This window comes from Uloborus diversus, chromosome 9 (genome assembly GCF_026930045.1).
Source record: "Uloborus diversus isolate 005 chromosome 9, Udiv.v.3.1, whole genome shotgun sequence".
Taxonomy (NCBI): Eukaryota; Metazoa; Arthropoda; class Arachnida; order Araneae; family Uloboridae; genus Uloborus; species Uloborus diversus.
The window spans coordinates 149,247,159-149,273,950 of NC_072739.1; the positions used below are offsets into that span (position 1 = coordinate 149,247,159).

The 26,792-nt window shown below is 33.4% G+C and overlaps 1 protein-coding gene across 1 annotated transcript; it reads right to left on the reverse strand.

The window, feature by feature from the left end:
- Positions 1–1,854: 1,854 nt before the first annotated feature.
- LOC129229608 (uncharacterized) lies at positions 1,855–25,046 on the reverse strand. Its single transcript, XM_054863948.1, has 6 exons — positions 24,824–25,046; positions 22,220–22,316; positions 15,748–15,833; positions 11,101–11,202; positions 6,028–6,078; positions 1,855–4,630 (listed from the first exon to the last, which is right to left on the reverse strand). The coding sequence occupies exons 1-6, from the start codon at positions 24,914–24,916 to the stop codon at positions 4,547–4,549; spliced, it is 513 nt and encodes a 170-aa protein (XP_054719923.1). The 5' UTR covers positions 24,917–25,046; the 3' UTR covers positions 1,855–4,546.
- Between the last annotated feature and the right edge of the window lie 1,746 nt (positions 25,047–26,792).

Consider the following 26,792-nt stretch of genomic DNA (forward strand, 5'->3'; position numbering starts at 1 on the left):
AATATACATATGAATGTATCAGTATATGTAAAGCAACACACAACTAGCAATATGTAAAACAATTCTCAAAAAATATACAAAATTCATGTTACAAAATGCAAAGCACCCATGAACATGAAAATATTTCCTACTAATTAACAATATTACTAACACCATCACCGAACAACATAATAGTATAAAAATATAACTCAAAATATTTTTGTAATGCATTGTGAAAAGAAATTTAATGCAAAACTTAATCTTATTTTACTTTGTTTTGAAAGAACATCAGAGCTTCCCCTCTTTCCTTGAAGTTCACGCACCTTCATTGATTCAGAAAGATCTTAAAGAAATGCTACAGGATGGTTTCTAAAAACTGCAATGCACTCCTAATTTTGAGATTAGGAACGAACCCTTTCCGACACAAGTCATCAAAATTTTTGAAATAAAGCAAAAAAAAAAAAAAAAAAAACCACCATGAGTGGGTGTAATTGATCAACGAGACACAGATTTTGCAGTCAAAAGAATTTTTGAAAGTTTTTTTGCCCCAGTGAACAGTCTCTATTTGTTGACAGCACCCACCAAGGGCAGGAAAAAAAAAAGTGTTTATCTATTCAAAAATGAATTTAAATCTCTTACAAAAATATAACTGAACACCTCAGGAAAAATGAAGAAAATTGGTGGACCAAATTTAAAATTTTACAAAAATTCCTATTTTTGGATTCAAAAATTGGGGACATTTGAACAAGAAATTGAGGCATCAAAAAAAGCCATTTTTGTACTGGTGCCATCTAAAGAGCCCGATCATTCTGGTATTGGACATGGAACACATTTCTACTTCAGCACCCCCCCCCCCCCCCCCGCCCCGTGGAGGGGCCTAAAATATTTAAAGACACTGGCACACAAAATTCAGTAGGTGCCCCCCCCCTATTCCCCCTTATGCTATTAAAGTAGCAATAAAATATTTCAGTACTTGCGTATTAACACAACTGTGCTAAGTTTGGTGTTACCTCATATCACAATATTGTATAAACGTACATATAAAAAGTAGATAATATATTATAATTGTATAAGATGTGGTTAAAATTTGCCCGTAACTGTAAACAGTAAACACAAAAATTATCTATGACACAACTTTTAATAGTAAATACAGACTAAACTGGGAGTGGGTTTTGGCAAAAGATAACAAATTTTTAAGGAGAAATTTTATCAACAAATAAGAGATTTTTTTCCTTGTCTTGGCATTTGCAAAAAATATCAATGATATCATTGTACTCTATATTTTTGAGTGAAATTATCATTTATTTTGAATTACTATGATAAATTAAGGGGATTTCTGGCCCCCTGAAATCTAAGAGAAGGGGCCTGTGCCTCACGTGCCCCTGCGGTAATCGGGCTCTGGCCATCTAAGATAGTTATGGAGAATAAAATACTACCTCGGCAACATTTTTTGTGGTTTTAATGAGGAAAAAATATGTTTAGAAATTTTTAAATTGGTGTCCTTTTTTGGTGAACACTGGGCCGATGGGGTTTAAGACACTTTTCTATGTTCTCAGACAGCTTTGGCTTCGAGATGTACAGTGTGGTCCAGAAGTGAGAGCACCTCACTTTATTTTCAGCATTATGTTTGTTACAGTTGAAATATTTGTTATATACAGTTGCCTTGAAGTCTTACCAGTCATAAACATTGGTATGAACACCATCCATGACTCAACACAGTTGAAACGAGCCAGTGGCGTAGCTAGACCCGACTTTCAGAGGGGTTACTTCTTATATATATATATGTATAATCGCTTGGAATTTTTTCCTTTTCTTCTTTTTTTTTTCTTTCTCTTCTCTCTTCTTTTTCTCTTTTTTTTTGAGACTAACTTTTCGGGGGGGGGGGGGGGGTTTGTCCCCAAAACCCCCCCTTAGCTACGCCCCTGAAACGAGCTGATGTGTGCACCACATGACTTCCTTTTACTCCAATTTAATGTCATTTTCCCAATATTGGTAATTTTAATGTGATTCAATAGTTTACTCTCTAAATATCACCAACAGTGGCCAAATTGAAACCAAATTAAAAAAAAAAAACAGCAAATTTGTCGCCAAGTTGGTGACAAAACTTGGCGATCAAAAGACTGGCGATATATCGTCAAGTATACCACACATTATAACACCACTTGAGTTTACATCCAAAATTAACAATGATTTCCCTCCAAAAAGGGGCAAAAGACCCCCCTAGGAACATTCGAATGCAACCAAAAGGGAAAGTGCACAACTAGACCCCACTAGGAGTCTATGTACCAAATTTCAACTTTCTAGGACATACCGTTTTTGAGTTATGCGAGATACATACGCACATCGAAAACTCGATGTAATTAACTGGGGGATCATCAAAATGGATTCTTCGGGTGTCTATACGTTCTTAGGCATGTATCTAAGTGTGGTCGGGTTGAAAAAAATCAATATTCATTCAGGGGCGAGAAAAATGGAAATTAAGGCCGATTTTTGAGTAAAAACTTTTTCACGAATACAATACTTCCTTTTTTGTAAAAAGAAGTAAAAAGCAGATGTTTTTCAGAGTTCTGCTGGGATGTTTTGCTGCAAAACATCTGCACATACACTTAGTAAAATTCAGCTGTGTTAGAATATGCATGGAGTTCTGCCAATGTTTAGGACTCTTAACACTTCAAGATAATTTTGTATAACAAACATTCGACCATAGCTAACATAATGCTGAAGATAAAGAGGGAGGGGACAGGGGGAAGGCTCACTTCCTGATCACTCTTATACAATTTGTACATAGACGCATTTGTACTAATTCTCATAAAGAGTGAATTGTGGCTTGTAATCTTTGGTGGTCATAGCTACATAGTTCTGTTTCTTTTTTTTCTAAATGTTTATTTTCATAGCTCATTTCTGTGCAAGAATAAAAAAAAAGCACTGCAAGAAAATTAGTTGGGAGCGGCTAAAAAAATTTGAAAAACCAATATTAATCAACATCACTGCATACAAAGGCTACTCTAGATAAAAATCTGGTTATTATATGGATCCTATCATTTCATTTATTTTGAATAAGTTGTAAATAGGCACACAAAGAGTAAAGTAATAGTGAACAATCTAAAAATTTTTTAACAAAAGACCCAAAGAAAAGTCCATAAATTTTAGTTCATCATTAAAAAAAATTCTAAGCAAAATAAATTTTGGGAATAATGAAATCAATTCATGTTTTTCTTTTACAGGGTTCGTATTTAATGTCATAAATAAAATGAAGGAGTTTTGAAGGAGTTAATTGAGATTTTGAAGGAGTACTAATGGGCTGCCATTAAATGATGTTGAACTTTTTTTTAAACATATTTGACCACCTTACTCTTTTGTCACAAAGTGTCATACTTCACCTAACTCCTCCTGTCACAAGTCATATTTTTAATGAAAATATTGTTACAATAACTGTTACTTTGTCACCCTCTCTCTTTCCCTTGTCAATTTCATGAACCCATCTCCCCCTCAAGGCATGACATCACTTGACACAATCATTTAATATAGTACATCTACTTATATATTTTTAAATATTTAAATAATAATTAGATAACTTGACTTCTGCTGCTGAGAGGGTGGTAGAGGGAAAAACAATAATCATAAAACTTGAAAAAATAACAAAGCACCATTTAAGCATGTTTTACTTCACTTATGAAATGTCTTAGTCAACCAATAATATTTTCACATTCAACTTCTATGATTTCTCTGATCAATTTATATATTACATCTTTATAAAAACAAAATGAATATACGAAATTACTACATTAAAATCACTCTTAAACAACCGCCCTTGTGACTAAGTTAAGTTGTCGATTGAAGTATTTAAATTACCGTCATAGAGGAAGGTTATGTAGTCTTGAACTAAAAAAGAAGGAGGTTTGAAGGAGTTAAAACCAAAATGAAGGAGTATGAAGGGCCCTTCAAAATTTTTTTTTTTAATGAAGGAGTATTGGAGGAGTTTTGAAGGAGCGTGCAAACCCTGTTTTATAATGAAAAAGCAATTCTACACTTGTTTTGAAGATCCACATAGATAATATGGAATTTAATGCAGAGGCTATAAAAATGTTATTAAAAAAAGTGTTTGGAATAGGAACTTCAAAATACTCTTTTACTGCTGTGCCATTTTACATATTTTACTTTTTTTTCTTTTCAGATGCAATTAACTTAAAACTAATTAACTTGTGTAAGTAAGATGTATTTTATAGAATTTTCATTTCATTTCTTTCTGTATATTCTAAAATTAAATAATCAAGCTTTATACACTTTAAAAAATACTTTTTCAGCATTGATTAATAAATAGCACATAAAGTCACAGGCATATTTTTATAAGTACTCTAAAGAACATATCTAACATTATAGAACTATCTTTAAAAAAAATTACATTATAGTTTTTATCAAATTTAAAAACTGGAAACATCCAATGTTATAAATATCAATACATAGAACCTTTCAAAAACTGCACCATGATTTTCACAATTCACTACCTCTACCACCTTAGTCACCAGGCTGCTATTATTAATGAAATTGCACAAACTGATGATTTTGATTAAGGATGTAAAATAATAAAGCGAGGTTCTTGCAATTCTTTCAGAACTTGATAGTGAGAAATGCCACACAACATGCAGTACACCTAAAAAAGAAGCATTTATAAATTTTTAAATAGTTTCTTTTCTTAAAAAAAAAAAAAATAAGATACAACTCTTGAGGACGTAAAATAATATCCAGAGCCTGATTAAAGAGAGTAAAACAGGTTTATAAACCTAGATCACATTTTTAGAAATTTTGAATTAGTTACTTCATAGCGTTGAAGCATTTAGTTCTAAATCCCCCCCCCCCAACTATAACCTCTTAAACCCTTTGCTGGTGCTGCCAAAACATTTTATGCACTTCAAATGTGTGCAAAATTTGTCATGTTTAAACTGGCTATGCCATGAGAAAAGTTAGTATATTATAAAAGATATTCATGACTTTTAATTTTTCTAATGAAATTTTTTGAGTGAAATACAACTATGTTAATTTGTTTCCCCACTAGTGTTTCTAATTATTATTTATTTATTTATTATTATTATTATTTTTTTTTTTTTGTTCCACAAAACATGTATTGTTCTACTTCATTCACTGATTTATTCTCAATATTTTTTTCTCAAAGAAACAAGATTCTAACTTTTAATTGAGACAATATGCAAAAAAAAAAAAAAAAAAAAAAAAAAACTTTCGATTTTCTTAAATGCCTGGTAGAAAGGTCCCTAAAGTGCTCCAGAGCCTCAGACTCACTAGTTTTTAATCCGACCTTTTAGAAAGCTACTTTGAAACACCTAAAGTTGAATTATACAGAAAACTACAACTTCAATAAAGCACATGCAATTACAGAAACTTTGCATAAATAAGTTATATGTTTTCATTAAAAATTAAATATCTGAGGATTTTTTAGCTACGTTTAGTCATTCCAAAAATAATTTTTACAATGGACAAATTTTTCAGCTGTTCAAGAAATGCACTAACTATCAGGTTAAGATTAAAACTCAAAAAATTTCTTTTTTCCTTAAAGCATGCCAGATTCCCCCCTCCCTCCTTACAATTACCTTTTTTTTAATTAGATACTCCAATTGTTTTCGAACGGGTCTGCAAACCTTCTCAGGACTTAAAGGAACAAACTGTGAAAATTTCAGCAAAATCATCTGGGTAATTCTCGAGTTTTGCGAGTTCAAACACAGACGCTTTTTGGAGACTTCATTTTATACTATGTAGAGAAGAGTTTCCCGAGGAAGTTTTAATACATTTACTATCAATAAATTGCACCTTTGCCGAGAGGGTTGATAAAGGGTATAATTTCTATTTAAAAAAAAGAAAACAAATAACCATTTAGCATCACGCCTTGGCACAAGATTGGAAGCAAAAGTGTTAAATAATCAGTAGAATCAGTTTCATAAGTTTTGAAAAATACAATACGAAAAGGTTAAAATGGAAATCTTTGATTGTCAGTGATAAAAAGAAAAAAAAAAAAACTGAGGTATTCTGAATACTAACATGTAATCCATCGATGCACCAAAGAGTGAAGGAAGCCAGAAATGAGTAGGGCTGAAACAATAAATTAAATAATATATAGCTACAAATCAAATGCTACAAGTAATTTAAATAGATCTAAATATTACAAGCAAATTTAAATTCAAAATTAAATGTAAAACACATTAATTTCAGTAAAGAATAATGCAGAAATTCTGGCATTTTTTCACTTCCTTACAATATTTTAAAGCCTGTGAAAACAATTAGCTTGCCTGAAATGACTTTTAAAAAACACAAGCATAACCCGAAAAACTCCGACTGCACCATAGTACTTGGTGGTGTTATGGCGCAGACTGCGCCATTGAAATTTTTAGGGGTGTTGTTTTGAGGCAGGGGCGGCAAATAGGGGGGTCAAGAGGAGGCGGTTGCACCCCCAAATTTTTTGAGCAGAATGATAGAAAATGGGTGAATTCAATTTATGTAAGTCGGAAATCAATGTTCATTAAAGGAAATCTCGCTGGTCTCAGCAACTATTTGATGAAACTCGACACATTCTCAAACTAGAAAAAGTGTTTTTCGTTATTTGAATGACGACTTAGAAATTCATGAAGTATTTTCCTGCCTTTTCAGAACATAGAAAACTGATAGAGAACCATAGTTAATTTTAACTAAAAAAGAGATTTCCTCATATAGGCTAAATATTTCATACTTATGTGCCCAGTGTAACGATGGTATGTCCAATAGGAGAGATCCGTGCAACGTGGTGTGGCTGCATGGTTTTCACTAGAAAATTCCTTGATATTTTACTTTTACGATCATTTTTTAAGTGTATATTTATTTAATGAGTGTTCATTGCTTTTTTCTGCTAGAAACATGTTTCAGCTGCTCAATGCATTATAATGTTTTCATAGAAACTTCTTAAAAATGCATGTGATTATTGAATAAAAAAAAAGACATATCAACCAAATACCTTTTATGGGGCTCTATAATTATGCAATCAAGGAGTGACACAAGATAATCTTCAAGAGTTAAAACAATAAAAACATTTCTCTATAACTTCAAAACGGTGACTTGACAACTGGAAGAATTATTGCAAAACGATTCTTTCAATGGAGAAAAAGCTCCTGCTTTTTAGCATGTATGACTTTGTTTGAATTTTTATCCAATTTGTTTGCATCGGGAAAAGTTTTTTGAAAAATGCTTTACTCTATCAAAATCTATATCTTCAATCCGCTACTCGACTATTCAAACCACAGTTCAATCTACAATTGAAACTGAAAATAGATTTTTGATAAATGTATATTTCAATCAATCGTGAAATTTTTCAAAAAAATTCTTCCCCCGAGCCAATTTTAAAGAGACATATACACAAAAAAAAAAAAAAAAAAAAAAAGTGACAAAAATCCACATGATGATGTTAAGTCAAATATTGATTTTTGAATATTTTGTATAAAATAATAGATTCCGTTTTGAATGAAATTAACACAAGATTTGATGATAATTATTTTTCTGCATGATTGGCTGGGACTATGGTTATTTGGATTAGATTTTGAAAACGAAAAATAAAATGTTTCAACTGTGAGTAAAATTTTTAGCATGAGGTAAGAAAAATTACAAGCAATATACCGACAGAATGGTTTTCACATCCAGAGACTGCAGTTTCATCCTCGTTATGGACTCATCAGTCTGGAATAGTGAATAACAGAGCTGGAGGCAGAATAATATGTCATTGATGCTGAAAGCGCCGACATGACTAGATTATTCAATGATGAAAAGTTTAAGCTCCTCACAGTTTTGAAGTAGCCTGGGTGATTTTGAAGAGCAAGATATAAAAAGTGTTTTCATACATAACTTTGTGTTACTTCAATTATTTTTTAACTATTACAATCAGCTCAGCTAGTAGAGAAAGATTTTTTTATGTCTCAGGAGGTCAGAGAAATATTTTCGAAGCACAAAGGGGGGAAAAAAATACCGTTTCCATTTAGCTGAACTGGCAAAACAGCACGACATTGGGCACTGATAGATTAGTAACACGATTCCCTGCTTTTCCGAATTCCAAAAATCATGCATTATAACTTTTCCAAAAGGTATAAAAAACTTTAGTAGCGAGATGTTTTATATGATAACTTTTTAGTCCATGAATCAAAATTTTAATTGTTTCTAAATACTAATTTTATTCATACTAAACCGATTTTATGACAACTTCTTGTTAGCTAATGTGTGTTTGGTTTCGCTTTGGGGTTATACATATTTAAGAAACTCAACTCCCCCAAATGAAATGGTGAAATGCCGCCCCTGTTTTGAGGGGTATTTTTCTCATTTGGTGCAGGGGGGGGTCTTTGAGATATTTAGGGGGTGCGCCCTTGTTCTTAGTGGTATGGGCACCCCTGAATTTAGCTATGACCTTGGCAATGTTTATCTTTTTTAGGGGAGTGCAGTGAAAAAGGGAAGTGTTATTGCCACGGAATTGAGTTCGAATACTTTAGCAAAACTACTGTATATATTCGCATATAAATAAAGAAATTTAGAACAAAAATGAGGTCTCAAGTTAGGGGTTCAACTTATACACGGGGCAGAATTTCGAAAAATTTTAATTGACCAATTCTTAGAAAAAAAACACTCAAAAACGGGAATATTTTCCTGATTTTAGTCGAATTCTTTTTGGCAGATGCTAAAGGAGTAAATACTTACACATTATGCTATAATTTTACATGGTCTGGCTGTGAAATAAAGACTAAATGTTTACAGTAAGCGGTCGACAATGCAAAAAGTGCGTTAATCGCAGCATTCGCAAATTTTCCCAACAGTCACTAATCAATGCTCCTTTTTTAAATATAATGTAAAATGGCAACAGCATAAAATTTTAAAGATATTAAATTAAAATAAAAGCAATAAATGACAAAAATTATAACAGCAAAATTTAACTCTTTACAAAAATCACGATTGCAGAATGAAAAGTCCTATTTGTGCAAAAGAATAAGAATCTAACATTTTTTAAACATAGAAATGTTCATTATATTTCATTTTCCTCCTTTTTTCAGACTTCAAAAGGAGGCGGTTATCACTTCATACCGTATGCATTTTTTTTTTTTTTGTTCACTCACAGCGTCCCACCTAGTGAACCGATTTTGACGATTCTTTTTTCAATGGATAAGGGATGGCTCAACTTAGGTCTCATTACTTTGTTTGACCATATTTGGTCTTTAGAAAAAAAGTTATGGGCAAAAAAAAACAGTAAATTTCATGCAATTTCCCTATTAAATGATTAAATATAAAACCCATTGTTACAAAAGTTTGGTTCCATACAACAGTAACATTAATAGTAATTGTAATGATAATTTTGAATGAAGGCTTTTCTGAAGCAAGCATTAAGTTTCTTCAGTGTCATTGCCCTACCAGGAGGGGTAAATCTAACCTGGACGTGAGGTAATACAGTGATTAAGATCTGCTTTGCCTTCACAATACTACCAGGTTAGGTTTGCTTCAACTATAGTAGTATTTTTATCATTATCATCTATGCCAATAACAGATGGTTGGGGTCTAAGTAAGGAGGTACAGGATTGCATCACAAGCAACTTGGATGCTGTTAAATGTAAATTAGTTTGGGAAAACGTAATATTTAAATGGTTATAATTAAATTAACACACAAATGAATTCCAGAGAGGAATAAAGATAAATTTTTAGAGCCTATCACTTAAAGTTTAAGGCGTGTTTATGGCCTTTTTTTTAGTATAGAGCATTTTTATGAAAAAATAAGGTGAAGTTTCGTGATGGTAACTTCTTACTATTTCTGAAATACAATTACACAAAAAAGAATGAAATAAGAAAAATTTTGATTAAAAAAAAAATTGACTTCAAAATTACTCTAAAAAGTGAAAAATAATTTTATTCTTTAAACACCATCTATAATACTTTTAAACATAATTCTTGAAGTTGGCGCAAAAACAATAGCTAAAATCGTTCACAGCAATAACTCAACTGCAACTATAAATTTGACTAGGTCCAGTTTCTTCACTAACACATACATTATGCATTGATGACAGCATATTTGAGTAACAATATAAATGTTTCGTTCCTAACTTTGGATGATTTTCTGAAAAAAATATGAACAAAACGTGGTTCTTTTACTTTTTTTTTTTTGCAGCAACTTCAAAAACAATGTTCAAAAGTACTATCGATGGTGTTTAAAGAATAAAAATATTTTTCACTTTTTAGAGCAATTTTGAACACTCCCTATTTTTTCAGAAAAAGAAACTCCACTTATATGCGGGTTTTATCCCGATTTTCCTCTTAAAAGTAAGGGGGTCAACTTATATGCGAGTATATACGGTATTACAAAAGTAACACGACTAAACTCAGAGCCAATCACTCATTCCTATTTTCCAAACCATAGGTAAACATTGTGAAGGTCACAGTTCAACTAACCAGAGTCGCATTATACTCAACTGGGGATGCAAAGTTTTGTCGTTGTTTTCCTATAGGGTGGCAACAGGAACTGTGAAAAAAATTTCTCTGAATTTTCCTTGATTAAGTTCACTAAATTCCCCCAATTTATGTTACGAACGATAATGGTATTGTTGAATCAAGTTAAGTTTGCAGCTTTTATTTAAAACAGAGCAAGCAGTTCTAATGGAAGTTAAACAATACCAGGGGTGCCCCCCCAAAGAACAAGGATGCACCCCATTAAATATTGCTGTGAACCCCCAAAAAAGTTTGAAATACCCCTCAAGCCCCCCCTCCCGCCCAGGTAGGTATCCCTGGACAACACAAAAGAAGTACATTATTGTGTATGTAGCAGAAACTGGGAACTAGACTTAATACTGAAGAATATTTGCTTTTTTTTTTTTCACTTTTAAACAAATACAAAACTTTTCTCTGTTAGTTTGAAATGGGTATTTTAATGTGTGAAATATTATTGCTTTTACTGCTCTATATCGTCAGCTCAGAGCAAGTGAGACATCTTATCCCAGGAATAACAGTGAGATATCCTACTGTTGCTCTGAGGCAACACTATGTTTAATCAATGTAAAAATTTCAAAAGATTTTTTTTTTTTTTGCAAAGATTATTTTACGAGTGCATTAATATACAATACTTACGTTGTGATAATAGCGGAAAAGAAACCAAATACTTATGCCAAACATCAGCAAAATTTCCAATGACATTCCAATAAACCATGGGAAAAACATGCATCTGTTTTCCTATAAATCAAGAAGCAGGAATTTATACACATTAAAAAATTTGAATTAAAAATCTGAAAGTTAATACATTAAACAAAATTAAAACATTTTGATAAAATACTTAATAGTAACATAAGTATAATCATAATTACCCAAAGACACACAAGCATAAAAACCATTTCAAATCAGTAGCAAAAAAAGCATACACATCAGGTCACTTCTATGTATGATTTAAAATGATGCAAAGAAAATAAATATTTAATGCAATGATGAATGTAATAATTCTTAGTCAAGCGTATTTTCAGGCTTTGCATTTTGAATAAAAATTTTCCATTGTGGAGGGGGACAAAAACAATTAAAATATTAAATATTACATTTGAATGATAGGTTCTGTTTTAAGGTTAAAAACCCAAATTGTTCTAAATGTTAAGAGTCAAAATATGTAATACATATCTCTTCTTTCCTAATTATCTTTCACTACCTTATCAGAAAGATAGTTTGTATGGAATGATTGCAATTAAGGTTTCTACTGTTTCCAAGTATTCCATTCCTCCAAAACGAATTTCATTTCTCTAAACTACAAAAAATATGAAAAGGAGTATTTTTAATTTTTGAAAAAACCTTAGCTGTATATCTCTAGTTTGAATAATGTGTTTTGAGCACTTGCGACATTTTAATTTTTTTAAATAAAAGTATTTCAAGTAAACTGCATTAGAGTGAAAGCAGCATATGTCAGGTATTTTAGGGATCTTACACACAAGGCAGTTAGTTGAATCAACTTTGAAAAAAATTTTCCTATCAGTTAGTTGACTGGCATTTATTGTTAAGTTCACACGAGGAAGTTAATTGAATCAACTTTTCAAAAAAGCTTCCTGTCAATTAGTTGACTGGCATTTATTGTTGAGTTCACAAGAGGCAACTTAGTTGAATCAACTTTTCGAAAAAGTTTCCTGTCAGTTAGTTGACTGGCATTTATCGTTGAGTTCACATGAGGCAACTTAGTTGAATCAACTTTACAAAAAAACTTCCTGTCAATTAGTTGACTGGCATTTATCGTGTAGTTCACAAGAGGCAACTTAGTTGAATTATCTTTTCAGAAACGTTTCTTGTTAATTAGTTGACTGGCATTTATCGAGTTCACACGAGGCAACTTAGTGGAATCAACTTTTCTTCTCATAAGTCGAATTTATCCAAACAGTTGCTTCACAGAGCTGTTAAAACTGAACCGAGTTGATTCAACTAGTTTACTTATGTATAGAGCGAATGCTTGGCAAAGTCCCGATGAGTTGAATCATCTATAAAGTTGATTGAACTCATCCGGATGAGAGTGGTAGCAACACATGTTCCTGGTGTACCTGAAGAGTTTACTGTGGCATGAAGGATGCAGGGTGATCCCTCCACTTTTCTACCTGGTTATGCATCCTGATAACCGGCTGTTTGAAAGTTGATTAAACTAAGTTGACTCAAGTGAAGGAGGCCTTATAGTCCAAGAGCCCATGAGTGGCAGACCTAAGTCATAGTATAAAGAACCAAATTTTTTTTGCCTAAGCACATCACAGCAGGTATGAAAGGTTCAGTATTAGTTAAGCTGAGTTACGCTGACTTTGGCAGGAAACAGGTAGCAAGGGTGCGTAAAATTGCTGCAAAAACTATGCATCATAGATTCATTTCATGTCACGTGACTTGGTGGTCCCCTTTCCAACCATCTCCGATTTGGAGAACATTCTAGAGAGGTGCAGACACGCCTTTGAAACTAACACATGAAAACTTTCAGCCTCCCAGATACAAATCGTAAGGATCTAGGTCATGGGCGCCTATATGAGCGGGGGGGGGGGGGGGTCGGAGTGGTGATTTCAAAAATTTTAGGACACAATTTTGATAAAATTTTAGGACCTTTTTAGAGCAACAAATATTAAGTTTTTTTAACTTAAATGGAACTTATAAGCTTGATTTTCGTAATGGATGATAAAACGTATCAAATCAATCTTCAAAACTACAGTCAAATGCATTCACTCGTTTATTCTTCAACACAGAGACACATTTAAAAGTACATACCACATGCCAGTAGGATAAATGTATGTCTAATTGCTTCTTTACTTGCCTTGTTGTTGTTTCATCCAAGAACAATAAAAAAATGTCCTTAATAAGGAGGGATTTAAAGTAAGGTGCAAGTCCAAAATTTATTATGTACTGATCATGTTTTAGCTGTCATTTTGCATTAAAAGTTATGCCATCCATGCATTTAGGGGACTAGTAACAAATTGAGGAAAACAAAAATGTTTTTTGATCATCGTTCATCGTAAATAGCTGAGAATAAGCTGTAAATTTCAGAAATTTGTTACCTTACTATGTACAATCATTTTACGTACTCTTGAGAAAATATCACTGATATTCATGAATATATAAGATTTTTATTTGAAGGTTTTTGGCTCATAACACGTAAAGTTTTCGATCAAAGCTTACCAAACTTTCAGAAAACTTGACAGCACACAAGAGAAGTGTAATATTTAAGTGTAAAAGTAAAATATTGAAAATTTGACAAAATATGGACATTTAAAGCAATTAATTTTTTTCTGCGGATGTGGGAAAGATAGCAATTTATAACTTTCATAATTCAAACCCCAACTAGATTCTCCAACTCATAATAAAATTCCAGTTCAATATCTTAAAAATTCAGAAAGTTATCAGAGATATAATGAGTCAAATTTGAATAGATCTTGTATAGGCGATGACTTGTTAGGGGTCGTTTGCAACGTTTGCTTGCAATTGCTCAGTGTGATTCGTTACAAAAACAGATTATTTGCGAACGATCCGCACAATTCGTAGTCTGTTCAAGAGCTATTCAAATTCAGCTCATTAGAACGCTGAAAATCTTCTGAATTTTTGAGATATTGAACTGAAATTTATTATTAGTTGGAGAATCTAGTTGGGATTTAGATTATAAAAGTTATAAATTTCTATCTTTAACGCATGCACAGAGAAAAAATTAATTGCTTTAAAGGTTCATATTAATCAAATTTTCAACATTTTAATTTAAAATCTTAATATAATGCTTCTCTTGTGTGCTGTCAAGTTTTCTGAAAGTTTGATAAGCTTTGATGGAAAACTTTACACGTTATGAGCCAAAAACCTTCAAATAAAACTTATAGCTCTGAAAGAAATGCTTTATCTTCATGAATACCAAGGATATTATCTCAAAAGTAAGTAACAAGTTGTACATAGTAAGGTTCCTAACTTCTGAAATTTACAGCTAATTCTCAGTTATTTACGATGAACAAATAGTCAAAAAACATTTTTGTTTTCCTCAATTTGTTGCTGGTCCCCTAAAAGCATGGGTGATATAACTTGAATCAATGGAAAATGACAGCTAGAACATATCTTTTATGTGACAAAAGTTGCAAAGCAATTAGTCATTTATTTCTCGAGAAATTCTTTAAAATGTGCATTTTGAAAGTGTCACAATACTTCTGGTCATATAGTGTAGGTCTGGCGCTTACGGACTCTTGATCTATTAGTATCAAAACCAGCTCAATTCATGAATTTTCAAAAGGTCTTTCATCCTATAATTTGATTCTTTTAGGAGGATACTATCAGGATACAAAGTGATTTGGAATAGACCCAGCTCAATCAGGTTGAAAACTGCGGTCAAAGAAATGGTCTTATTTGAAAAACAGACCCCCCCCCCCCACCCTTGAAAGATTTGTTGCTCCAGTAAAATTTTAAACAGTGGATTGCGCTGGCTTTGATACTAAACTTATCTTATAGTCAATGGAGTTAGCAAAAAAAAATTTTCTCCCAGCTACAAGTAACAAGAAATAAAGTTTTCACACACACACACATCTTTGAAAACTTATAGCTAAATATAGCATAAAAACAAACATGTCACATGTTTTTGGGGTTGACAGGGAGCTCTTTCCTTGATGTAAAAGTTTCATGCTTTGGATTGCTCAGGGTTCCCACTCACTTAGAGAAATGAAATTACCTTGACTTTCCTAGGTTTTCCAGAAGAAATTTCCTGAAATTCCAGACTTGATTTTTGAATTTGCGGCTTTCTGAATGAATCTATAAATAACAATTTCCTTTGAAACTTAAAGCAAAAACAAACTAAAGCACTTTAATCTCAAAAATTTAATATCCATTGTTTAAAAAGCTTTTTTCCGTTCGTATGGTATATCTTTAGGCAAGTACTTGCTTCATATGCGAATATGTACACATACATTTATTCTGGTTTGGACACAGTGAATAAACGATAACCTACTTACTGCCTCATGGGAACCCTCACCCTGTGTTAAGAATTCAATGTTTAACCAAGTTTGTTTCCAGAATCTCCCAGGCTTCTGACCAAAGTAATGATTTTCCTTCGACTTTTCAAAGACTTATTTTGATTGAAATAAAATTCCCTGACAGTTCCAGGTTTTCCCTGTTCCATGGGAACCATGTGTAAGAATCTAAAATAACTTTTTCAGACACTTTATTATCTCTTTTCACATTCCCTATTTTCCTTTTTTATCATTAAATTTTCTCTGTATTACAATAAGAGCAAGAATTAAAGTTTAAGCAACTTACCCTTTTAACTCCATAAACAAACATAATTGCAGCCAAAAGAAACACAAAACTGAATACTATGGTAAAAGATCCGGCATAAGTGGCACCTGTAAATCAATATACATAATTAACGAAGTAACTGATAACTCAACAAAATTACTGTGACTAGGGTAACGGCACCAGTCACAGATATGCTTAAGACATCGCTCTCAGGTTAACTCAATTTCCTGAGCCTTTTAATGTATTTAGACTTTTTAAACTGTTTTTGATTCATGCAAAAACATCTCATCTAACATTTGGCTGCTTCTGGATCCTCTAAACTAGTTCAGTCTACTTTTATTTGCTCAATTTCGAAAAAAGTCCGACCCCCCAGTAACGGAAGGGTTGGCCGAATTGGACCCAATGGGTTTTCTTGAAAAAACCCATTTAAAAAAACCCATTATTTAGCCCACTTTTGGGTTTTTTTAAATTTTCTGAGAAGTTTTTAAAAAGATTAATTAATTTAAATACTTTCACAATTTAAACTTCTTTTTTATTAGTTCTTCACCACAGACAACGGACATAAAAAATGAATTTTGAACTTTAATAGCATTTCTTAACTTTTAATGGCATTATTTAAATACTTCAAAGATTTTAAGTAAACATATTTAACTTTTTTTTTTCACTGGTCATTAAATAACTCAAATTATCTTGACTAAGTCCTGTCATGTCTGATTTTCTCAATATTTGTAGATTGTACAGAGGAACATGGGCGGATTTATGGGGGGGCAGAGGGGGGCAATGCCCCCCCAGTTTTGGAGGACTTTATGTAGTTACAACACATCTTCCAAAAATTTTTTTAAAAAAAATCATTTTTTTTGTTTTTGAGCAGTTCAGAAGAGCATGGGTGCATTTATGGAGGGGGGGGGGGGCAAGGGGGGCAATGCCCCCAGTTTTGGGGAGAGTTTATATAGTAACAACTTATCTTCCAAAATCTTATAACAAAAAGATGATTTTTTCTTTTTTGAATAGTTCAATGAAAATGAAGAGAATAGCGAATGTCCTTTTCTGAAGGGAGAAAAGAAAAAGAAAAAAAACGAACATTAAATACAAATAGTACAGCTGTCACTGGGGTACTGAAAATTGGTCTAAATTCACTATTTTGGACTGAAAACCATTTGGTCAATATATGAATGAAAATATAGGCTAAACGAGCTATGCATTCAGCTGCAACACTTATAATAATTGACGTTTGGGACCCTCCCTTTCCCCTCCCCAATTTGCCCTAACAGAACGATCTACTCGTTACGATTTATTTTCTCTCTTTTCAGAATGTTTATTTTCAATTTGCGTGATTTCAAAAACTAGATATTTTGGGTTGTTACAGACGAAAGATTTTGAAGAACCTTCTGGATTCACACGTTCAAATGAAATTGGCTGATTTGAAATGTATGCTATTAGAAAAGAAGTACATAGCTAAAAGGTTTTTGTACAGCAAAATACTATCAAATGTAACAATTAACACCATACTCAATGAATGTATGTAACAATGAAACAAAAAACTGGAAAAATTGTCCAACCATTAAACAAACAGAACGTAAAATAACTAAATCAAAACTAAATTTCTGATTTTCCAGAATTATACATTGTAAGGAAAACATCTGAATAAAAGAAAAAGTGAGGGAGATATATTTCCGGCGCGAAAGTTTTGCACAATTCTTGTAAGATCGCATTATTACCTGATGAAATGTTTTTATAACTGTGTTTTCTTTATTTTTTAAAGGAAAAAATTTGTATATATGAAATTAATAGTTAGAAATGTACTTCATGCGCTTGGAAAGTTTTCGGCTTGTCTTTTTTTTTTTTTTTTTTGAGAAAGAAAAGTAAATACTATCGCAGACTGAATAAATTTCAGTTATCTGAACGTTCTGATTAATTGAATCTTTTTACTTAGAGGGAAAGTACCATTTTCCTTACTTTCTAAATACTGTTTAAAATTTATGGTAAGTCATAATCATCTAAGTCTAAATGAGACAGTTATTGTCATTATTGAAATCTGAGCAATTCAGTCATCAAAAGTTTTGGAAAAGTTTGCTGAAATTTGATAAAAACCTTACACAGATTGGTAAAACTATAAAAATCCTTTAACTGTAAAAACTGAGGAATATTCATTCAAATTATAAAAAATCTACAGGTAAGAGTGAATTACGTGCAGGGCCGGATTTGCCTATAAGATAAACAAGCTATAGCTTAGGGCCCCTGCTTTGAAGTGGGCCCCTAACTCCCAAAAAATTGTGATTCGTTCCTTAAAAAAATGGAAAGTGCTTGAAAAACTAATTTCATTTTCAAGTACTTGAAAACTTTGAATATTTGGAAACGTGTGGCTACAAACCTTAAATTTTAAAATTTCTAACATTGTAGGGGGAGGAATGCCAAAATGTGTCAAATTCAGCTACTTGCTACATCCTGCATCAAAAACGTAAAAACCATGGTTCTCGCGTTTGTAACATATTACTTGAAATAAATTTTTGTGACTCACATGCTTCATATCTTGCTATTTATTTAATCCCGAAAGCAGAATTTTGGAAATTCTTTTGTATTGATTGCTTTTATCTTACTTTTACTGCATATTGTTGATCTGTTTAGCCCGGGGGGAAAATGATACACCACCCCTATTTCTTTTCGTTTTCTGCACTACTTATAATTAAAAAAAGTTGTAATGAGATATTAAAGTTTATTTTTTCTCTTGAAGATAAAAAAAGCCGTTTCTTACAAAGTTTGAACAATACTGTACAACTGTATATAATCTAGTACTCAATTTCAGAGACTGGAAAGTGCAAATTATTGATAGGTTCTAAAATCCCTGAAAAGGATTGGTGCAGTATAGCCTACTAGGGCTCTTGAACAAAAACCCAATCTAACCAACCAAACCTTGAAAATAATTAGACAAGTCTTTGAAACTCCTAAAGCAAAGTGTGCTTCAATTTTATTTCTTATCAAGTGTTGCAATTAAGAATTGTTCAAATGGGTAGTATGTTACTCTCTTGATACCTATTCTCTAAATCTGTGCACCATTTCTTTTAAAGTATTAACTTGCATCACAAAGCACTTTCAAAACGTAAAACTTAAAAAAAAAATGCCTATTATTTCTAATTAACCTTTATAAGACTTCAAGATGCAGAATTTTATATCCATTTTATATAATTTCCCCCGGACCCCCAAAATTGGAGATATTCTATATCCCACTTAAAAGGGAGCACTGCGTCACTCTCTCAATACCAGCCCCCTCTCTTTTAAGGTCAATTCAAAAAGGACACCATGATTACCCACTGTAATGAAAACGACACATAAAAAAGTAAAGAATGGTCTTATACATCACAGAAAACAGAGAAAAACATGGGAGAGGGGTGGGGAGGGCAATTAAAAATGTTGCTCCAAAAAAAAATCCTGCCCCCCCAGGAACTCGGTCCTAAATCCGCCTATGCAGAGGAAACTACTCTAGCTAAAAGGCTTTCATGTGAATTATTTTCAACAAACCAACACGTCACAAATCTCGATTAAACAAGGTATATTTTTTAAGAAATTAACAGGTGTTACATACAGTCCGACAGAAAACAGAATAAGATGTACAGTATTTTCATTATCTTACGAAAAAGTTTAATATTTCTTACTCTGTACACAGAAATAGAAAAACAGACAACATAAAATTCAAAGAAATGTCTTGATTAAACTGGAATTCAGTAAAAAGGGATTTTAACTACTTGCGGTTGTACAGTAGTTTTGCATAACAAAATGAAATACAATAAAGTAAAATACAAAAAGAAAAAAAAATGCAGTAATTAAAAACGAACAATAGTTTTATCACTCGAGAAGTAACTTTGCCTTAACTGTTGATAATCATGGAAACTAAAAAATCTGAAACTTCACCATTCTTGGGTTTCATCCTCTTTTATACTTTTCTTTAGAAAACTCTGAATTTTCCAGATTTTTTTACCCCAAGACAATTTTTGTGCTTTGTCCATATACTTACGCTACAATATGCTACAAGTACCCACATTTTCCCTTAAAAAAAGACAAAAAACCCGACATTTCTTTTAAAAAACCCAGCTTTAGTTGGTTTTTTTTTTGGGTTTTATTTAAGAAAACCCAAAAAACTCTGGGTCCATGGGCTTTTTAAAAAAAACCCGGGTTTTTGCCAACCCTGAGTAACGGACATCGAAAAATCTGATGATATCCAATAACAGGTTTGATGATGAAAAGATGATTAATAGACAAAATTATTTTTTTTCTCTTCAAAATGTGCAAAAGTCCTTTATTTTTAGAACTAAAGCCTTATTAAATTCAAATGAGCATGAAACACCAGCTGACCTCGTGTTCACAACCTTACACCACTGCCTTGTAAATACCAACTGGCTCATAAAATTCACTCTGATAACACTAGATTCTGCACTGTATTCATGAGCCACAGCAACATTAGCTTTACCCGCCTAGAAGGCTTATTATTTAAATCCAAACGTGTGACTGCCTGTAACTGGACCCTTGTCTGTTACTAGTAACCTTACCCTAGTGTATTTTTCTAATCTTTTAATTGCTTTTACAGCTCAACCAGAGGCAGCGATTAGGAAGGAAAAGTGTGGGGGGGGGGCAAAAAAAATAACAGCAACAACTAAAAGTCAAAATATTTTTAGCGGCAGCAAAAAAAAAAAAAAATTAAAGGAAAAAAAGAGAAAAATAAAAGTACAAAATTTGGCTAAGACTGGTTTTTAGAGCTTATGATTGGTAATTGATGTAAATCTAACAGCTTAGCTCACGTTTTTCTTAAGATTTTAATGAATTATGTACATAATAACTTTCCCCAAAGAAACACTTAGACATCAATTAGGCTTACATTATTTACCGCAAAGTATTTTTAGATGTCAAACACTTGGTAAAAATTTCATTAAACAAATATGGCTTGCTTTAGTTAAACAATTGATTTTCTAATACAGTGAAACCTGTGTAAGTTTACCACTTGCAGTGCACTACTTTAATGGTCAACTTAAACAGGTGGTCAACTTACAAAGGTTGATTTATATGATAAGGGCTAATTCCGTGCCTGAAAAAAGCGGTCAACTTAGACAGGTGGTCAACTTTACAGGTTTTACTGTACAGTGAAACCTGTATAAGTTGACCACTTGCGGTGCACTACTTTAATGGTCAACTTAAACAGGTGGTCAACTTACAGAGGTTGATTTACACGATAAAAGCTAATTCCGTGCCTGAAAAAGGCGGTCAACTTAGACAGGTTGTCAACTTCACAGGTTTTACTGTATCTAAACCATAAATACATAAAGTAAAAGTTACTGCTTGTGCTAAATAATGTTTCATAAACAGATTTACAAAGTAAAACAAATATGTATGATCTGAAAGTTTTGACACTTCTGCTTTTTTTATAATTTCTAGTTCTTGATCTTAAACTGGGGGAAAAAATGAACCATAAATTGAGGAGGGGGGTTACCCCCCGAATCGCCGCCACTGAGCTCAACTAACAAAAACTTGGCAGGTCTTAGGTGGAGCATTGCTACCCTACACTATAATAATATGCATGAAATACACAACCAGCTCAGTCATTCCAGCCGAGGACTGCAATTTCGCGCTTATTAGCATTCATCAGCCCGGCTTAGGAAGTGACTGAGCTGGAGGTGGAAAACCTCTAAATGATGTTATAGAGGCTTTCCACTTTCTTTTTTTCCAAAAAATATAATTCATAATGTCTATTCTTTGTACGCGGTTTTCATCATTCTTTTTTTTCTCTTTCATCCTATACCTACCAGTAATATAAATTTCAATTGAAATATTCAAAATTTAAAAACATAAAATGTTTAAATACATATTAGTTTTTGAATAGTTAGTCCCTGAAATAACAAAAAAAAAGGAGGAAAATGAACATAATTTTGGAAGTTATATTGGAATGAACTGTTCATATTGGATGCTGTAATGGACGTTTAAATAACATTGGATCTATGGAATAGGGAACGGGACTACTTGCATCGGCCGCTATAATGGAAGGATCGCTTTTCTTTACTTCAACTGAAGGTTTTACAATAATTAAATAAGCAAAATATCATCTGTTCATCTGTCAAGCATTTCATGAATTCCAAAAGTACAAAATTAGCGTTCGCTACCAGCAATAAAATAATCAGCAGTAAACTGTCACTTCAAACAATAAATTAACATTTTTAAGAGTCTAAAGGCGTTAAGTAATTGATAATCTTTTACAACAAAAACCGGAGACAACCTTTATGAACTAACTTAATAAAAGCATAATTAATTGATTTAAACTATAAACTACAACAAATAACACAAAATTATCGTTTTGCACTTTGAGTAAAAAAGTGGCTTGTTACTACCCACCACTAATGACTAAAGAAGTTCCCAAGTATTTGCTTCTACATTAATTCCTATAAAAATGCTGTTAATTTTCACAAAAATTAATATTTTGACAAAAAGTTAGAAAATTGTTCATGATACAAACCTGATCTGTTAAGTTCAAAAAATGGTGAGTAAAATTCATCACTGTTACCACCATCCATCACATATAACGCATAACAAATAAATAGTATGTGAAACACCTATGATTAAACAGAAAAAAAAAGATTATCTTTGTGCTGAAAAAATAATGTTATTAATGTAATAATTTACGAAAAAAAAAGTTTTTACACCACAAGTTTACAAAGTTATTGCACACACTACATAGTAAACATATTCTTTTGCCCATTGTTGTTTAGTTATTGAAGCGAGGGCTGCCGAGACGGGGGGGGGGGGGGGGGCAAAATACCTGAGGCGCCCAGGTCCAAGAGGGGGCCTGGGCGCCTCTTCAAAAGGAAAAAAAATCCAGAGTATATGCTGCTAACTGAACTTCTTTTCGTTACTCAACCTGCATGTTCACAGCATCAAGTGCTTGTAAATCTGCCTCCTTAGGGGGCTATCTTGCAGAGACGTTTCCATTGGGAAGGAAAACCATGAGGGGTGAAACCACCATGCTGCTGTGCTAAGCGCAAAAGTGGTATCTGCAGCTGAGTTAAAAATGAGAAATTGCGGTTTAAATTATGCAGCTCTATGTATTTGATTCAGATGTAATTTTTTTAGATTTTTTTAAAAAAATATTTCCTATTGGTATATGCCTATAAAACATTGTATTTAGGTGAAATATGTGACAAAGAACCACCTGGTGACTGTAACTCAATTTCGATAAAAAGTGCAGATACGACTTTTGTGCTTAGCACGGGAGCATGACAAACAGAGCGCGCTCCTTTTGTTACACGCCTTCCTCCTTTTACTCGGGCCCGGAACACGGTTGGGTGACATCACACTAGGAAAAAGGCATCATTTTAGAGTAGTATCAATGCTTGAGTGCAGTGGAGAATCCAAGAGAAGGCCTATAAGGTTGCAGCACCCCTCCTTCCCTTATACCAGAGTACCTGATACCACAACATCCCCTAAGATTATCTTTAATTTCAATTTTCGGGACTTCCATCCCTTATAATTTCAATGAAAGAGTCCCGAATACACCTCCCACCAACATATCTGAAATCAACTAAAATTCTGTTTTTGAACTTCAATTTCGAATAATTTCTGCGATCGATTCTCTAAACCCCAGCCCTTATCCTGAAAGATGTTCTGTGATTGCATTTTTAGGACTTAATTTTGGGACTATACTGGAAAGAGTCCTAATCCCCATCACATCTCCTAACTTCATCAAACATAGCCAAGAAATGTTTTTTTAGGATTTTAAAATCAAAAAATAATTTCAGAGGAGTGGAGGGAAAATGACTAACTCCAACTTATACTAAGGGAATTTTAGAGCTTTTGATACCAACTCCTGTGCCCCCAAAACAGTGTGACCACGACTCTGCTAATATTGACAGAATTGGGGACATAGACAGAAAACGATCAACTCCGACGCTTGGAATTTTAAATCTTCGACTCAAGACTCTGACTTTTTTACCCCAAAATCATCCCAAATTCTACTACAAAAATCTGGTCTTATTTTAATGACAGATCTGTTTTTATTAGGGCTAAAGATGCAGTTTCCTTACAAAATAAATGTAAATAATATTGCAGCAAGTCATGTCATGGTTTATAACTAATAAATTCTTCGTTAAAAATGACAAAACAAAATTCAGTTTTTCATTGGAAAATTTAAAAAATTGATAACTTTAAAATAAAATTGATTAGAAAAACTTATCAACATGTTGAGAGAATTATTATTATTTTTGGAGGGGGTAGGTAAATCTACGAAATAACTTACGCTGGGACAGTCACATTGAATTTGTCTCAAAAAAGACTTCTCATAATTTTGGTTTAATCAATTATGTATTAAATTTCATTCCTGCTAATGTTTTGTATATTTCCTATTTTACTTTGACCAACTCAGTTAGTTAATTACGGCACACTTGCCTGGGGCCAAACAACTAAAAATAAATTAATAGCATAAACCAAATAAAACTCTGTGGCACGACAGCTCGCAAGGGCCAAGGCCTACTGTGCCCAATTCAGTTTTCCTGACCAGGGGCTCTGGGATACAAGGAAGATTAATTTGATTATAGAATATTGCTGCCATCAGGTCTGAGGTCGCGTGGAAAATTTAAAAAGAATCCGATCGATCGCAGGAAGTGGGTGAAATTTGAGTTACAAGATACATACAGCTGAAGCTAATAAAAGCATGTTTAAAAAAATCTGGTTTGATGAGAAATGTTTAACATAACTTATTGAAGCAAATCACTGTTCATTTAATTTTTTGATGAGCTAAAAAAATGGAAAAGCAGAAAAGCGGACCAACGTGCACCGTCCCACTAACTGAAGAATTCAAGGAAATGAAAAATAAAATAATTTTGATTTTAGCTTCAAATGCAAAAGAATGTTACTAAAAGAAAGAAAAAAAATAAGAAAGCACAAAGATAGGAATATACTAAAACCAAGAAGATTTCATTGAATGAAATAATCAATCATGACGACATAACCCCACCCATATAGGCTATTATAGAAGCTTTAAATCCTTCTTCAAAATCACAACAAAAATTTGCCCATAACTGTTAAATATAAATTATAAATGAGATAAATAAGGAAGTTTTCTCACAGAAGTGTACATTGCTGCATAGTAACAGCCGATTTTCACCGAAGTCCAACTATAAACAAAAAAGGGAGTCCAACATTTGTCTAATACTGCCATTAGTAACTGTCACTCGACAATACCAACTTCGATAAAATATTTTACAAAAATTAACCTGAAACGAATAAATTTCGTTAAGTCAACAGACGAAGGCTACGAAACGAGGTACGAATTTTAACAAAACTACTACGAAGCGTCTATCCGGAACTCAAAATAATATTACATTATATTTGTCACTTTTGGGCATAAACGGCGATGCGAGTAATATATGCAAGGGCTCTCCTCTTCAGTTTCAAAGGAAAATAATTCATGTACTAGTAACACCATCTTTCAAGATGAAAAAATACTTTTGTGCCAAAAATAAGTTTGCACAAGCTTTGCAAATGTTCTGGTATGCGCTCTCACTGAAAGCTTGCGTCCGACGAGCTCAACTGGTAGCCACCAGTTAATTGTCACGTGACAACTAGTGACGTCAACTAATGCTAAAACATTAGAGGTGACGTCATTATTTTAACCGGTGAGCTACCGGTCGCTCATCGAACGCAACCAAAGTGTATCGAAACCAAAAATTTAAAATTATTAAGGCTATTATCAGCGATGCAAAGGTAAGGCAGGGGTTCCCAAATCCTAAGGGCAAGGGTGCACCTCCCCTTCCCCCCCAAAAAAGAGAAAAACACCCCTTGAACTCCCCCCCCCGTTAAAAGTTTCAATTGCGTAGTTTGCGTCCCTAGGTGGGCACCCCTGGGTAAGGGCGCTCATTAAAAAAAATTAAAAATTAATTTGAATTTTGACATCTGGAATTCAAATTATGTTTTTCGCAATCACGATTGTGTGTGTGTCTGTGTGCAGGGATGAGTGTGTGGGTAGTAGTGTGTATGAGTGTTTGTGGGGGGGGGGGGGTGTATGTGTGTAGGCATATGTATTTGTGTCTGTGTGCAGGCATGAGTGTGTGGGTAGTTGTGTGTAGGTGTGTGTATGTGTAAGTGTCTGTATGTATGCGTGTTTGTGTATGTGTGTACATGTGTGTGTATGTGTTTGTACGTGCATGCATGTATGCGTGTAAGTGTAGGATATTGACACAACCTGGAGATGGCTTTCGCTAGAGGAGCAGCATCGTGAGGAGCCGGTCGACGGTGATGCTGCAGAGGGTGCTGGTGGGAAAATAAAATCATAGGACATCAAAACAGTTAAATAAAAGCAAAAAGCAATCGTGATTGCTCAAAAAAAAAAAAAAAAATAATAATAAATTGAATTCTGAATTCAAATTATGTTTTTCGCAATCACCAACTGTGACAGAACCCTACTTAGAGTTATTGTTTCTAGAAACGGCTCCTGTCTCCCCAAGCCTGCCCCTCCTCCTGGGCGGTTACATGTGCATAGTTGTGTGTGTGCGTAGACCTGTGTGTATTCCTTGTAGGCGTGTGTGAAGTCGTGTGTTTGTATGCGTGTGAGCGTGCGTGTGTAGGATATGGACACCTCCGACAACAGGATAAACGGATAACTCATGACTGGGAGTCAGCCGCGCATGCAAAGGCCGACAGGCGGTGGTGCTGCAGAGGCCCCTGGTTCAAGCTGAAAAAGGAACCACAACATCAAGGACGGTCAAATGAAAGCAATAAGCAATTGTGATTACTCAAAAAAACAACCCGAAACAAGAGTTTTGAAAACGGAAATTTAAAATCATCTATGGTGAACTTCAGGCAGCGGAGAAAGCGAGCAGCTTAGGCGTTCTCCAAGAGTTTTCCAAAACTGACAAATAAAACGCACTATTTTAGGCTTTGTTTGGGTGGTATATGAGAAGGAAGGGGGTCGGAGGATCTCCCTGAAAATGTGCTGAAGCTGAAATCTTAAACACTTAAAGTCTAGTGATGTAAGGGTAGGTGGAGAGCAAAAGGTCGTGGGTTCAGTTAGTATTTTGCCAAAACTGACCTGACGA